Source organism: Colias philodice, chromosome 6 (assembly GCF_061535455.1).
Source record: "Colias philodice isolate Cphi_HAF_F1 chromosome 6, ilColPhil1 Martin Lab GWU primary, whole genome shotgun sequence".
In the NCBI taxonomy this organism is placed as follows: domain Eukaryota; kingdom Metazoa; phylum Arthropoda; class Insecta; order Lepidoptera; family Pieridae; genus Colias; species Colias philodice.
In genome coordinates, this window is record NC_143091.1 from 1534336 (window position 1) to 1550896 (window position 16561).

A 16561-nucleotide genomic window follows, 5' to 3' on the forward strand; every position below is an offset into this window, starting at 1 on the left:
TCATTTCTTATTATTTCTCGCTTGAAATAATTACTAACACATTTTTGAGCATTATTTTTATGTGGATTCATACTGCAATACTGCACACCACTTATAAACTTTGAAATTCGTTTCTATAACACATATTAAATAAAGACTTTTTTAATTCTCTTCGCAATGCGTACAAATAATTACGTATTTACCAAAGTTTGACGTCACGCCTACGCCATGACACCTGCGAGCTGTTTTGGCACAGTTAATAAATATTTTTAGAAAAATGGCTTTTATCTTCGTTAAATTTAAGTAGGTATATTACGGAAATATAGGGTTTTTCTTGTATAGTAAACGTATACACACATGGAAGAGGATTTCAAAATCTTTCGTCATGCCATGCCTATTCAGGATGGTTTCTGACTGACTGAATCATTTAGAAACGCTTTTAAGAATGTGTAATTAAATATTATAATCAGTAAAACTTTAACAATTTATACATACATGTATTTTTATAAATAATCCAGTATTTAGGATAATTTTTATCAGTAGGCTTATATTCCCCGTTTTCCAATTACAGCACTAGAGCGCATTGTGCGGCATAATGCTTAACGTTGAATGTTCCAACTACAGCAACGCTTCGCACAATCGAGCACTAGAAAAAGTAATGCGCGTGAATTGATGCGTGCAATCGATTTATCGTTAGTAATTATTAATTGTTGGAAAAAAATTTAAAGCTTTCGTTTCATTGTAGTTTTTTTTGAAATAATCAAAGTTAATTCAAATTGTGTTAAAAAAATAAATATAAGTATGGACGAAGGTACAAACATTGAAAAAAATGTTAATGAAATAATCAAAATCCAAATTACTTAAAATAACCGTAAATATTTTTCAACCAATTATTATGTATACCACTTTATTTACACATTAATGAGGTTTTTGCTAACTCTATGAATATTTTTTTTTTCAACACTGAAATTAGCGCAACCTGCTGGCGCGTTTCATGTTCCAATTAAGCATCAGCATAATTCGGCATTGTGCGGCACTGAGTCGCATTATGCTCTGTAATTGGAAAACGGGGATTATTTACTTCAGGTACGTTTCCCGGATACAATTTCATCAACCAATCGCGTAACTCCACGAAATCCATTGACAATTTAGTCAATCTCTCTATCTTGTCCATGTTATTTTGGCAAAAAGAATTGACGTGTTTGTTTCACTCGGAGAATTTGATATTCACGGTTGAGGATTGAATTACGCTGATTTTATACATTTACGTAGTTTTTAATTAAGTGTAAGATTTTTAAGTAGCGGAAATGTTACATTTAAAGCATCTAGGTAAGTTTATAAACATATAAAGACCGTAAAATTATTTCTTTATGTTATAGCCTCTTTCGCCGGCATAAATTAATTTTTTGTTTTCTTTTCTCAGGGTTATTATTCTTCATCGCCGGGTCGTATGCCCTTTACGACTCCTCTTCAGACGTAGTACAATTAACTCCAAGTAATTTTGATAAACTAGTTACGAATTCAGATGAAGTGTGGATAATCGAATTTTTCGCACCCTGGTGTGGACATTGTAAGAATCTTGTCCCCGAATATAAAAAGGCAGCTAGGGCACTAAAGGTATATTATCTTTTATCAACTATTCTAGACTAGATTCTTGTCTGTGCTTGTATACCTTAGTTTCAAAAGTTCTGCATTTCGCATTTTATTTTGTGGTTTGCCTCTCTTTTTACGACGAATTCATAGCCCGAATATTTATTATTATAACTTATATAATCTTCGTGCTTTAAAAAATTTATCTTGGGCAATCAGTATTACCTATTATTTGTACATAATTAAATATAAAATAACATCCCTTGTAGGTATACATAATGCAAAATTTATTTATGCTACATAAAATCGGCATATTTGCAGTAATATAAAAAAAAAACTAATTATTCTTATCATCAACAGGGAATTGTCAAAGTGGGTGCTGTAGACGCAGACCAATACAAGGAGTTGGGTCAGAAATATGGAGTCAGCGGATTCCCTACTATCAAAATATTCACAGGCAGCAAACACACCCCCTACCAAGGCCAAAGAACGGCCGAATCGTTTGTTGATGCCGCGCTAAAGGCAGCTAAAGACAAAGCCTATGATAACCTTGGCAAGAAATCCAGTGGATCCAGCTCTGATAAGGTAACATTTTTGAAAGAACTTAAATTGATGTTATCTGCATATAATGCTAAATTTAATAGGGGTAAAACTGGTTGAATAGTTAAATCATATGTTCTTATTGTTGTTACTATGCGTATTCTCCTTAATTATGTGAATAAGTTTATGAATATACATATTATTTATGAGTATTTGTTGTAGAAATGTTAGTTTTTTTATGTTCAATAATTACATTAAATACAATTTCAATTAGTTCTTTCACTATACAGTATGCACTAACGAAACTGACGAAAATAATCATTATTTACGTAATATTAACAATACTTCGTCAAATAGCGAACACAAAATAATATCTATGGCCATAAAATTGAATGGAAGAATGTGAAACGAACGGCAAATGAACAAATTGTGAATCCTTCCCTTACACCGTCATTAAAGAAACTAAGATTTGAAGCGTTACAAGAACAATTATTCCGTAAACGAAGTAATAAAGAACATGCTAGAATTATTAAATTGGATAATACGTCTCTTATAAGAAAACTACTGTAAAATATTTGTATGATTTTGTATGTTGCATATGTTTTAATATGCATTTTGCAATAAAAAATTTGAAGCTATGTATTTTGTTGTCTGATTGTTGAAATAACTTTGCTGTAAAGCTAATTTAATTGTGTCATTCTTAAAAGTTTTATGTAGTTACTAGCGGTCCGCCCCGGCTTCGCCCGTGGTACATATGAAAAATAGATGTTGGCTGATTCTCAGACTTACCCGATATGCACAGAAAATTTCATGAGAATCGGTCCACCCGTTTCGGAGGAGTATGCAGACTAACATTGTGACACGAGAATTTTATATATAAGATTTATAAAATATATCAAATTGGTTTCTGAAAAATAAGAAGTTTCGTACTTCCTCTTTCATATTTTATTTTTTAAGGAAATTTTGTACAACATCCTCTATACTTAATTTATCATAGAACAGGGGCAATGACATCTTATCTTTAATCACTCTAAAAATAATATTGACATTAGCTACACTTTGTTAAACTTGCATGACTTAGAAATTAATAACATCCTTTGCCATAGCTATAATTTCGTTAAAACAGTTAATATATGTTTTATTACTTGCTCTTCCCCCACAAAAACCCTCTGACGAAAACATTCGACCCTTTAAGGAGGAGGATATTATAATAAACGATATTTTTGATTCCTAAGCTATTTTTTATGTAAAATTTTATCAAAATCGACGCTCTAGACCTGTGGAAGCGCAACCGACAGACTTACGCATTTATAACTTTACTAAACATTATTTTAGTTGATAATCTCGCTATTATATTATGGTCGTTTTGAAACATTGAAAGTTAGTTTTTAATATATTTGGGCGTAAATCCGCCCACATTTAACACCCACTTGAGACCTAGTTTGCTCGACCACGCATCTTTCTAGATGCTTCGTTGTTTGTAGTAAAGACACGTCAGTGTTAGGTAAAGGTCAATACCTCATAAAAAGCTAGACGTTTAATTTTGAACGCAAATTGATTCACATTTTCGATTATTTATTTATTAATCTTCTTATATATAAAAATGAATCGCAAAATGTGTTGGTAAGCGCATAACTCGAGAACGGCTGAACCGATTTCGATAATTCTTTTTTTATTATATTCCTTGAAGTACGAGGATGGTTCTTATGGAGAGAAAACGTAAACATGTACCACGGGCGAAGCCGGGGCGGACCGCTAGTCCTGTATAATTGCAATATAAATCAAAAGTTGATTACGTACAGTGGAAGGTTTTTATGAGAGATAAAAGGGGATAACCTGATCATTCAACAAAGTCATTTAATTATTACAAAGACATTTAATAATAAGACTTTTTTAAATGCGAAGTAACTATATTGGTAATTGGACATTATGCCACGCTTGGGCAAACTTAGAAATTCATCTTGGCACTTCTATAACAGAACCCTTCAAACTTCTCATTTAGCAAACAAATTGATGCGTAAAATATACTTATTTATTATGTACAACGTCAGTATATTTAGGGTGAACAAACATGCCAAACATTGTACTAATTTCACGTGTCTCCAATATACGCATGATGAACAAAAATAGCCCATTTTCTTTGTCAAAATATGCCGTCTACTTAATTATTATGTACGTCTGGTAACTCTGGTACCTACATATTTATAATATTTATAAGCAATTTACAGTAAACAGTTGGTACAAACAACTTTTGCAAGAAAATTCTTATAATTAATACTTTCTCGGTTTCCGTGATCACCATCAGTATGACTGCTAACGTATAAATTTACGAGTCATTGAGTACAGTCCAAGCTTCAATTAGTAGGTACTTAACTAGCTTTCCGCCCGCAGTTTCAATCACATGGTCAAAGGAATACCCGTTTTCGAGGAATTTCAGAGATAAAACCTATCTTAAGTCCTTTCTCAGATCCCAAACTATCTTGTCAAGAAATTTCATTGAAATCAGTTCAGTAGTTTAGACGTGGAGACGAGACAGACAGAGTTACTTTCGCATTATAATATTAGTAAGGATTTTATTATCAGAAATGGCATATTGCGAGCACACAACGTTATCGTGCGACAGCCGTTACTTATGCATATTTCCATTTTACATTCGCTAATAAAATCTCGTCTTTCCAAAAGAAAAATATTATTGAGAGAATAATTATTATTATAAAGACAAATGGTGGGACAAATTTACAATCAGACAGATTTACTTCCGGATTTATGATAAGAGAACGGTTGTAATAATTTATAGGCTGTATTAAAAAAAAGGAACAAAAAACACACAATATTTTAACCATTTATTTAATTTTATACAACTATGTATTAATAAGAAAAATTACAATGTAACTTGCTAGACTCTTAATTGATACTGTTTATGTATATGGACATTCTCCTGATTTTCACTGTATTTATAAAAAAATACGTATTTACTAGATAGATCTGAAATAATCTCTACCTCATTGCTTTTCCTTCATAAGTTAACAAAACTTATTTATTAAATTACGCACTCAAACAACTACATATTATTTTTGCATTTAAACATTGTCAAACAAATTTAAGAATATTTTTTTAATATTCATAATTTTATACAGTGCGGACGTATAGAACGTTTAAGGACCAGTTTAGTACTAGTTTAAGACTTTCAGTTAGTACCAGGCAATGCTCAATTGTCCTTCTAGATTCTAGAAGATACAAGATTTTTGACGTGATAACGTTTTTAATATCGTTTTAGTCGGGTGACATGTTCAGAAACTTGTGTCACACCAAAACCTCACGAGCGCGATCGCAGGTATAACGAGAGAGAAACGGACCGATATCCCGTCTCATCTCGAGCGCTGCCACCAATAAGACGTTATCACGTAAACATCTCGATCGTAAACCTACTTTACAAGCAACCAATTTTTTATTTTATTTTTTCTTTCTAATTGTCCCCAGTCCGATGTGATCACGCTCACGGACAGCAACTTCAAAGAACTTGTGCTCGACAGCGACGACATGTGGTTGGTCGAATTCTTCGCGCCGTGGTGCGGTCACTGCAAGAACTTAGAGCCGCAGTGGGCCAAAGCGGCCACTGAGCTTAAAGGAAAGGTATGTATTAAAAAAAGACGTGTGGCACTCGGAGACTGCCGCGGTAAAGCTATTGCATGCTATGCCTTCAAGCCACACCTCCGCGCCCGTCGGAGTGGGGAGCGTGAGGTTTTTTCGTTAGGAATTTCTGGATTCGGTCCCCGCGTTCAAGGCCCGCGATAGAAGCTATGCAATAGCTTAAAAAAGTATGTTCTAGTGTTGTTAACCAATAATATTTTAATAAATCAATTGTCTCTATTATAGGTAATCTAAGGATTCACCTCGACCAAAATTCTATCAAGTCAAATCCTAATTTAGTTATGAAAAATCCTTTTTACTTCACTTGACTTCTTCATGACCATCTCGTTTGAAAAAGTGGCATTTGATTTAATTTGTTTCTAAAAGCATGTTACTCTAAAAAAACCAAAGATAATTTACCCATCGACACTGACATACCATATTTTTTTACCATTCGATATTTTCCAGATGTTTTCTTGATGATCTTTTACTTTTTGCTTTAAATCGAAAACCACACATCAACTACTGATTTATAGTTTTAAAACTGTTTCATAGATTAGAAAATAAATTATTCAATTCTGAGGATAAAAACTTATAGGATAGAATATTCTTAACATAAAATCTTCCCCAGGTGAAACTAGGAGCCTTAGACGCAACAGTCCATCAAATGATGGCCTCCCGTTACCAAGTGCAAGGCTACCCGACTATCAAGTTCTTCCCTGGAGGCAAGAAAACCAGCGATTCTGTAGAAGACTACAACGGAGGCAGGACTTCAAGTGACATTGTGACCTGGGCACTCGAGAAATTGGCCGAAAATGTACCGGCTCCGGAAGTTATTCAGGTAATTCAGTAGAAATGACAATAAAAAGTGCTAAACTCGTAAGAGCCGCGATTTTGTCGAAGACTACAACGGAGGCAGGACTTCAAGTGATATTGTGACCTGGGCACTTGAGAAATTGGCTGAAAATGCTGCTGGCTCCGGAGGTTGTTCAGGTAATTTAGTAGGAAAATAAAAAGTGCTAAAGTCGTATAACGTCGCGTCGTAAGACTAGTGATTCCGTAGAAGATTATTATGAGGGCAGAACGTCAAGTGATATTGTGACCTGGGCACTTGAGAAATTGGCTGAAAATGGTGCTGGCTCCGGAGGTTGTTCAGGTAACTTAGTGGAAAATTAACGCAGAACTAGTAAATATTAAAACAAACTTATTGTAAAATTTGTAATGATACATAAAACTGTTAAATAAATAAATAAACTTATTCCAAATTGCAAGCATTTATCCTAGGACACAGTTTTAAAGCTCCTTTTCTAACACTTTCTCCTGTGTTCACTTCAGATATCTCTAACAGACTACCCAAATTTTAAATTATACCATTATTTATACTTCAATATTTGTTATATTATTCCAATAAACAATGACAATTCATTTGTGTTATGGAAATATTCATCGCCATTATATAAGTTGCATAAACAAATCATTGTTGAACGAAATGTTTTTAAATATAGAAAATGTTATTTAACCGCCTATTTTTCAAAATAGAACCAGTTACGATAAAAAACTTACCATAGTAAAAATGGTGGACGTGCTTTACTACATGACTTATTATTTCGTTAAAATATTTACATTTTTTATTTAATATGTGAATTTGTGCGCCATGTCGTGTTACTAACCCGAATTTATTATTGAATACATAAAAGATTGAAGAAAATTATTGTTCGGCCGTAAACTGCACGTGTAATATCGTACGTAGAATTTTGATTTATTTTTACGTGATACATTACGTCACTGTTTCATGTATATTTTCGTAAATATTTTTTAAATAGGTATTGTTATTTTAAATTTTAAGCTTTATACCTCAAAAGTGATGAGACTTTACTTTTGATCTACGGAATCTATTTCGTTAAAAATTCATCCAGCTGCTCATGCATAATTGTTAATTTTTTGGGGAAAATACCATTGAGATAATATTACTATACGTATGGAGGAGACACCACGAACAAAATCTGTGCGCCATTTTTTTGCTCTAACTAAGTTTTAAAAATTATTATCTAGTTAGGTTCTTACCGATGAAAGTTATTCCTTTGCACATTTCCGTATTATTTGTATTATTTGTGCAATATCGTAACACACACGAAGGCATATTTGATGCGTTTCACTTTAGGGCCGGCGCCCACTGCCGGCACGGCGTGGCATGGCAGGGCAGAGGATTTTATTACTAATATAACCTGCCCAGGAGTATGAAGAATAATTGTGCCAAATTTGGTTAAAATCCGTCGTGTAGTTTTTGTTTCTATAACGAATATACAGACAGACAGACAGACAGACAGACAGACAGACAAAAATTTTACTGATTGCATTTTTGGCATCAGTAGCGATCCCTTATCACCCCTTCATAGTTTTTTTTTAAATATATTTCATGTACAGAATTGGCCTCTCTACAGATTTATTATAAGTATAGATGAAGTTATTTTGAATCTTATTTCAATCAGTTTAGAATTCAAGTTACTTTATTTCGATGCCACGATGCCGCGACGTATCGCAGGATGCTGCAGCATGACGCGGCACGCCGCAGGATGCGGCGGCATGACGTGTCTTGCTTTGGGGTCGAGGAATTATGATTGCTAGCTAGTTGAAATAAGGTTGAAACTTATGCAGCATTAGTGGGGCTTTTAGCAGGATGCCACGGCATGCCGCGGGATGCCATTGCACGCCGCGGGATGCTCTGCCGTGCCATGCCGTGCCGTGCCGGCAGTGGGCGCCGGCCCTTAAAACCATTAAAAAAAGCCGCTCAACATACGTCATGTGGCGTATGTTGAGCGGAACATAAGTGATGTAGGCGGTGTCGTCTCCATATACATATGTATATCTCAATGGAAAATACAAGGAATAAAAAAAATTCTTGGAACAGGCAAGTTTTAAATTCGAATAGGGTTCGAAAAATGAGTGGTGTTTTAATTTTTTTGTCTGTAATTATAAAAAAAGTGACACAACATACAGACAAGTTTAAAAAAATTCCATCCAACTTTTTTGACAGTTGACACGTGTAAATTAACCGCCCTTTTTTATTTTATTTTTTTAACACAGGTAATAAACGAAGACACAATGAAGGCGTGTAGCGAGAAGCCACTATGCGTTGTATCGGTGCTACCACACATTCTCGATTGTAACGCGGCGTGCAGGAACGACTATATCTCGATACTTAAGACGCTCGGCGAGAAATACAAGGCGAAGATGTGGGGGTAGGTTTTCTTGTCTTTTTTAAGCTATTTTTTTTATATAGGGTTTGACATTTTCGATAGTTTTTTTGTTATTACATCAAAATTAAACTGGATTACGTTATGCGACTTTATCCGCATTCAATGGGATATTTTATCATTCTTTTTTGGTCGAATACTCGAAGCTTTCATAAATTTCATAATATGTTTACAAGTGGTTATAATAATATTTTTTTAATACTACCACCGATTCAGAAGGTCACTCCTCGGTAGGAGTGACCTTTAAAAATTTTTACCGATTCTTCTCGGTAGAAGAATCGGTAAAATTTTTTAAAGTACCTAACCTCTTTGACATAGCGAAACACATATATCTTATGTTTTTTCTTTATTTTATTTTTCGTTACTCTAAAATAATTTTCTCTATATTATTCCAGTTGGGTATGGTCTGAGGCCGGTGCTCAAGAGGATCTAGAAAAGGCGTTAGAACTGGGCGGTTTCGGTTATCCGGCCATGGCGGTTGTGAACGCTAAGAAACTCAAGTTTTCAACGTTGAGAGGGTCATTCTCGAGCAGCGGTATTAATGAGTTTTTGAGGTAAGCTTAAATGAGTGAAAAATTGATAAGGAAATTGTGTAGAAATGTTTCTTGAGTAAGGTATTTGTAAGGTCGTCGGTATACTAAGCTCAAAGGAGGTTATAGTTTGCGTACGCTGAGTACGTAAAAAATACTTATAAAATTCCAGACGCATTTTTTTTTTCAAATTGATGAATTTTTAAAACTATGTGTGTACACTGTACACCCCTAACAAGCAACCCGACTTTACCACCCGCTCGTGAACAATCGTTTAAGGTTATGTTTTCATTGACAAAATGCTCACATTAGCAAAGCGGTATATACCGGTTGCGCGAAGCTAGAGAAGAAAAATGGATTTTAAGAAAAATTTAGCAAAAAATTTTTGACGTTATTTTTTTGCTTAAGTATTTTTTACGTGATTAGTGTATGCAAAACTACGAGTCCCTTCGCGCTTAGTATACCAATAGTGGGACACCCTGTATAATATGTTACGTGTTAGTCGAAAGATAAGTAAATATAACTAATAAAAGTTAAATATAAAACTGATAAAAAATAACTAATGTATCTAATCCATAGTAAATGTTCAAACTACGTCATAACCATTCAAAAATGCTTCTAGAAGAAGTCTAAGAAGAAGTCTAATTGAATAAATAAATGTTTGAGTTTGAAATATTGCTACCAGTCTATGCTGAAAGTACTATACATCTTAATACTATTATAAAGGCGAAAGTTTGTAAGTATGGATGTATGGATGTATGGATGTTTGTTACTCTTTCACGTAAAAACTACTGAACCGATTACAATGAAATTTAGCACACATATAGAGGGTAACTTGGATTAACACATAGGATAGGTTTTATCCCGGAAATCCCACGGGAACGGGAACTATGCGGGTTTTCCTTTGAAAACGCGGGCGAAGCCGCGGGCGGAAATCTAGTTGAATATGTATTTGTTTTCTTTACAAATTATCTTTTTACAGGGATCTTTCTTTCGGCCGCGGTCAAACAGCCCCAGTACGTGGTGCGGAAATGCCCAAAATCGTGAGCACGGAGCCCTGGGACGGTAAAGATGGGGAACTGCCCCCAGAGGAAGACATTGATCTATCCGATGTAGACCTGGAAAAAGATGAGCTATAATGGCTGACTGAAATCCTAGGTTAGAAATATTAAACATGATTTATGCTACACCGTGCCGGGAATGAAATAAAAAAATTTGTTGTTTGTAAAGTAGGTTTACGATCGAGATGTTTACGTGATAACGTGTTATTGGTGGCAGCGCTCGAGATGAGACGGGAGATCGGTCCGTCTCTCTCTCGTTATACCTGCGATCGCGCTCGTGAGGTTTTGGTGTGACACAAGTTTCTGAACATGTCACCCGACTAAAACGATTTTAAAAACGTTATCACGTTAAAAAGACGGGTTGCACTCTAGGAGTGCCGGCAGAAATGAAAACTTGATTATTAACGTTGAGTATGTTTGATCCATCTTACGCTTTTTCGATCAGGTCACGTGTCCTGACGCGAGTTTAAGATTTTATACCCAACGCCGCTAAAGTTTTCACTTCAAAAGTATAAAATAGTGTTTGTCGCGACACGGTGTAGCGTAAATTAGCCTTTAGTGTAAGCTTTTTGATAATTCTGTCATTTTTTAAATAAATCAATGTTTGGACTACAGTCTTATGCTTAATTTTTGTGATAAGTACCTTACATGTTTAATAAATGGCTAAGAATTTTATTTTTTTATTGTATGGTACAGAATTTGAATTTGTACTATGTCATCTTGAAATATTGTTCAAACTGTTTGTATGTATTACACTACATTAGATGCATAGTTGAAACTGCCAATGTTTATTATTAATTTATAACAATATCACATATCGTAATTGATTCCATAGAAATTATAAGAATAGAAAATGTAATGATAAATAAATTGTTTGTACAATATGATAAGTTTAGTTTTAAACTTATATTTTTGTAATTATAGATTCTCTATAATTAATTTAGTCCAGTGATTTATTGTATTAGAAGTAAGAACAGTTTAAAATTATGTATTTTGCATTGATTCAATACATCACATTCGCCTTCTCTTAAAACTTTTTAATGATAACTACAGCTTCCATTGTGTGATTAATATTTGCATTTAACAGTGAATTTTATTTATATAATAAATGATAATTAAGTATTTTATGGTTTTATTTAAATGATCCCTCCCATTCTAACACAAATATTATATGTATAATTTGAAAAGTGCAACTATAATTTCCTTCAATGATTGATGAACAACACAAAAGATACTCTTTCTAAACCAGTTATAATTTTTTATTGTCTATCATTGTGATTGAAAAGCAAATATTCAACAAAAGTTCTAAGGCTGGGTTGCACCATGTTACTTTAGCAATATCAAACATGTTAAACTAACGATTAGGGAAAATATGAGTTGCACCATTTGAAAATTTTATAGAAGACGTCATAATTTTAACACTTACTATATAAAGCTATTGTTAGCGTTAAATAACTGCCAGAAGCGTTCTAGGCTAGGTATGCTAAACTGTCGTCGTCGTTTCAGCCGTGGGACGCCCACTGCACAAAGGCCTCCCAAGGATTTCCAGTTCACTAAACTGTGATGCTAAAAAATACACTGGTGCAACCCATTTCGCTGGCACAGTCACCGTTACTGTTAAATTTGACATTAACTTTAACTTCTAAAATATGGTACAACCAAGCACAAAATACTTTAGTTGTATAAATAATTAACAAACCATTAATGGATGTATTGAGTTCTAGAAAATGTATGTTATCACATGCTGAAAGCGTCGAATTAAATGATATGTAGGTATGATATGAGTCAATAAATTTACAACAAAAAAGTCATTGGTCTCTAATAAAAATTGGAAACACAGTAGACAGTACATACTAGGCAGTGCATATTTTTATATCAAGTAGTCTGGAAAACTTCATATAACTGAAGTTTTACCACGCGTTATCTGCCTCTAATGTGAAAGAAACATATAATGTTCCCTAGTGAGGTATGCCGTATGGATATGTATAAGTTACTCTATGATGCCGTATGGGGCAGATGCATTCATCTGTTTCACTGATCGATTTTCTTTAGACACAACTCGCAAGTTAGTAATCAGCCTTGTGTCCTGCCTGACCTCGGTTGTTTGCTTACGCGTGCACCCCTGTACCATAGGTGGTTAAATCACAGCATGCAAATTTATTATTTTGTATTTCCAAATTTTAACTTTTTATTTTAAAATCTACACATCTATCTAAAATCTACATATTTTTATAGTGTTATCTACTGATACAAATGAACATTGTACTTTTCTGTGGTGATGCATAGATAGAACTTGCAACAATTTTTCATCATAAATCATTGTAATAACATTTGGGTAAATAAAACACATATGTATTTAATATAATGTCTTTATTTTGAGCATTCCAAATTAATATTATAAAAATAAACAGCAGCAATCAAGGCACCATAATACTGATAGATATTCAATTATTCTTTTCCAATAAAAAAATATAATTATTATATTTCCTTGTATTTACAAATTAGCTATTGCATACAGAAATTGAGAATTACTATAAAAATAAGATTGAAAAATTTAATAATGCAATTTGTTATTATCACTATTTTTGTACTATTTATTGTAAATTGGGCACAGAAAAATGGCAAGAGTGCAATATTTTTGTTATTCAAATTATAAATTATACAATAGAGCACATTTATGGAAAATGAAAATTGATACATCCTTTAAAGTACACAAATAAAACATGCATAACTTAAAAGAAACTTACATCTACTTAATACAAATGAACACTATTTTAATTTATATTCAATATAAAATGTATACTGCTATAAAATAGTTCTATAAAAATAATTATCATATAAAAATAGTGGAGCATAGCTTGTTACAGCTATATGTTTCAGTCTAATATTAATTATTTGTATACCTCACAACCACACTAAAAATTTGTTCCATAAATACAAAAGTATCACATTTACATCAAAAGAGGACAAACTAATTTCAATTACAGTATATTATGTTTCTGAAAAGTATTAATACTACACCTAAACTGCATTAGCTAAACCAATCATGTCGTATTTTCGAGATTTCTTGCACATAACTGGATAACAAATGGAGAAGTAGTACATGCCGGCCATTGCTAAAATTATTGATATTATGACAGTTATTAAGCCCCACGCAGATATACCAAGACCTCGTTTAGCGGGGCTGGGACTTGGGCCTTGTCCAGGGCCGTAGCCCCCCCCAGCTGCCATCGGAGCACCCTGCTTTGGCGAAGGATTAGCATCGTACTTGCTACTGCCTCTGCCAAAGCCTCTACCTCGAAAACCGTCACATGTAGGTAGGATGAAGGTTGCAGCTGTAAAAAAAGAATAAGTTATAAATAACTATTGCGTGTTGTGGTTTTATTTTCTTATTGTTCAGTGTTGGTAATAAATGAACCTTGAAATGTAATATAATGACCTACATTCAAGATTTCAAGTAATAGCAATCAAACCATTTTGAATGGATTAACTTTTATAAAAATCTATAGTTATAAGATATTTTTAGTAGAATAAGAAAATAATGACTAAATGAAAAGACTCATCTTATAGAGCGTGGTAATTTTCAACAATTAACTTACCAATAATTACAACGCACAGTGTAAGAGACAATTTGGCCATTTTACCTAATTCTTTAATAATAGGCGCACTTCTTATCAAAACTTTAGAACATAAATTACTTTTAAACGATCAAGTAAATAGTTAAATTAAGCTTTTGATAAATAAATACCACCACAGTTCGCAACTAAATATTAGTTTTAACAAAAGCGATCGAAGTCTTAAATTTTATGCTATCTATTTGGAAGTATTAAAAGTCGTAAAATTAAGAGTTTGTTTATTCATTAAGCGAAAAGGGGGCACTCATAATATCACAAAACCAAATAAATATACAACTCCTGTGTGTAAAATAAAGTCTGAATATGTTTTATCAATTATCAATAAATCAAAGTCAGTTGACAAAGTTGAGACCATAGATGGAAGATGTCAATTAAAACGTCAAAACCATATATAAACTCTGTGGTCAAAACCTCCAGGTGAAATGATTTTTTAGGTCAAAGATCCTAATTATAACGTTTTATAGCTTTGTATTATGAAAAAATACATAATTTTTGCAAGAAAAATATTAAGAGCAGCATATTTTACCGACTGCTCTTGGATTTTCTTTTATGAGACGAATCAGGTTTTCCAGTCTTGGCATGAATAGCATATTTATTATTTTTTTAGACAGGTAAGTTTATAGATGACTTCCTTTAAAATTGATGGCGTGTACTTCCGATTGCGTTGATTATTAGTGAAATGTCAAGTGAAATACCGGCGATGGGCAAAATGCGGTTTTGTGCTGTATTTCTCTTTTTAATTGTTACTATATGTGGATCTACAAATATAGACACTATATCTAGTGATATTAAAATAAAAAATGTAGACAGAATAATCGATTGCTCATCCCAGCTCGTAAAATCAACTTCAAAATTAACCCTGGAAAATGCAGGCAAAGTTCCGATTAAGAATTTCTTATTAGCTGTAGAAAGTGCAGCAAAAGATAATTTAGCGTTCCTCGGAGCAAAAGACAGTAACAACAAGGAACTCCGTTTAATAGAGACAACAGTAAAAGGCTTCGACTATATCAAGTTTTATCGTGTAGAACTTAAAGACGCGATAAATGCAGGTTCCTCAGCTGTTATTACCACAGAAGCGGTGTTTACTAAATCTCTAATCCCATATCCTACTGCTATAACTCAACAGGAAGACCAACTAGTTAAATATAATGGTAACTTATACTATTTCTCACCATACTATGTTACATCGCAAAAAACGAATGTTATCTTGAATACAAAGAGTGTTGAAACATTCACAAAAGTGAAGCCTTTCAGCCAGCTAGACGGTACACTTATATTTGGGGCTTATCCCAATATTGGTCCATTCACAGAAAAAGAATTGAATGTACACTTTAAAAATAACTCTCCATTCCTTACTGTCAGTCGTATTGAGCGTCTGATCGAAGTGTCGCATTGGGGTAACATAGCTGTAGAAGAGAAAGTTGAAATTGAACATACTGGTGCTAAGCTGAAGGGGCCATTCTCTCGCTATGATTACCAACAAGACCATCACAGTGGCCCTGCAAGTGTGCGTGCATACAAGACCTTATTACCAGCATCAGCGGCTGATGTTTACTACCGTGATACCAATGGAAACATTTCTACTTCCAACATGAGAGTCAAGAAAGACTCAGTTGAATTGGACTTGAGACCTCGCTACCCTCTCTTTGGAGGCTGGAAGACACATTACACTCTAGGTTACAATGTCCCCAGTTACGAATATCTATACCACTCTGGAAATGAGTATCTTCTTAAGATGAGAGTGATTGATCACATTTTCGATGATATGCAAGTTGATGAATTGGTAACTAAAGTCATCCTGCCAGAAGGAGCTCACAACATCAAAGTAAACTTCCCATATGCACTCACTCGTTTGGCTGACTCTGTACATTATACATATTTGGATACTCAAGGACGCCCAGTAATATCTTTCACTAAGAATAATGTAGTTGAGAATCACATTCAAGACTTCCAACTCCGTTATACATTCCCAACCATTTTCATGTTCAGGGAACCTCTATTAGTAGTTGCGTCTTTATACAGCTTATTCCTCTGTGTTATTATTTATGTAAGATTAGACTTTTCTATCCACAAACCAGAACATCCGCACAAGGAGTAGAGCTAGTAATTTTATTTGGAATTGGTCATATTCTTGTGTCTGAGAATGAACTATTGTGAGCATAAGTAGACATGAGATTCTACTAGAGTTTTATTTATTCAACTAGCATTTACTGTGTTTGGTGCAGATGGAATGTTATCAATTCCAATTTATTATAACATAAATTGAAATAATGTTAAATACAATTTTATTACATACAATAAAGAGATAAAAATTAATTGTTGTTTCAATCTTTAAGCTTAAG

General features: G+C 33.6%; 3 protein-coding genes and 1 long non-coding RNA gene across 4 annotated transcripts in view; 3 read left to right on the plus strand and 1 right to left on the minus strand.

Annotated features, from left to right (window-relative positions):
• Positions 1 to 16561, plus strand: part of LOC149487480 (uncharacterized) — a 128658-nt gene that overhangs the window by 90209 nt on the left and 21888 nt on the right. The gene's annotated exons all lie outside the window — the stretch shown is intronic.
• Positions 1143 to 11706, plus strand: CaBP1 (Protein disulfide-isomerase A6 homolog CaBP1). Its single transcript, XM_089696140.1, has 8 exons — positions 1143 to 1308; positions 1403 to 1596; positions 1930 to 2154; positions 5590 to 5742; positions 6371 to 6580; positions 8824 to 8978; positions 9389 to 9547; positions 10506 to 11706. The coding sequence occupies exons 1-8, from the start codon at positions 1287 to 1289 to the stop codon at positions 10660 to 10662; spliced, it is 1275 nt and encodes a 424-aa protein (XP_089552266.1). The 5' UTR covers positions 1143 to 1286; the 3' UTR covers positions 10663 to 11706.
• Positions 12945 to 14563, minus strand: LOC149487487 (uncharacterized). Its single transcript, XM_089696161.1, has 2 exons — positions 14184 to 14563; positions 12945 to 13919 (listed from the first exon to the last, which is right to left on the minus strand). The coding sequence occupies exons 1-2, from the start codon at positions 14221 to 14223 to the stop codon at positions 13606 to 13608; spliced, it is 354 nt and encodes a 117-aa protein (XP_089552287.1). The 5' UTR covers positions 14224 to 14563; the 3' UTR covers positions 12945 to 13605.
• On the plus strand, positions 14872 to 16535 carry LOC149487488 (dolichyl-diphosphooligosaccharide--protein glycosyltransferase subunit 1). Its single transcript, XM_089696034.1, has one exon. The coding sequence runs from the start codon at positions 14899 to 14901 to the stop codon at positions 16315 to 16317; it is 1419 nt and encodes a 472-aa protein (XP_089552160.1). The 5' UTR covers positions 14872 to 14898; the 3' UTR covers positions 16318 to 16535.

Excerpts from the sequence above, each read along its gene's own strand:
- CaBP1 (XM_089696140.1), top strand. The coding sequence starts at position 1,287 with ATGTTACATTTAAAGCATCTAG. Across the intron at positions 1,597-1,929 it reads AGGCAGCTAGGGCACTAAAG|GGAATTGTCAAAGTGGGTGC; the intron begins GTATATTATCTT and ends TATCATCAACAG. Across the intron at positions 6,581-8,823 it reads CGGCTCCGGAAGTTATTCAG|GTAATAAACGAAGACACAAT; the intron begins GTAATTCAGTAG and ends TTTTTAACACAG.
- LOC149487487 (XM_089696161.1), bottom strand. The coding sequence starts at position 14,223 with ATGGCCAAATTGTCTCTTACACTGTGCGTTGTAATTATTG. Across the intron at positions 13,920-14,183 it reads ACTGTGCGTTGTAATTATTG|CTGCAACCTTCATCCTACCT; the intron begins GTAAGTTAATTG and ends CTTTTTTTACAG.
- LOC149487488 (XM_089696034.1), top strand. The coding sequence starts at position 14,899 with ATGTCAAGTGAAATACCGGCGATGGGCAAAATGCGGTTTTGTGCTGTA.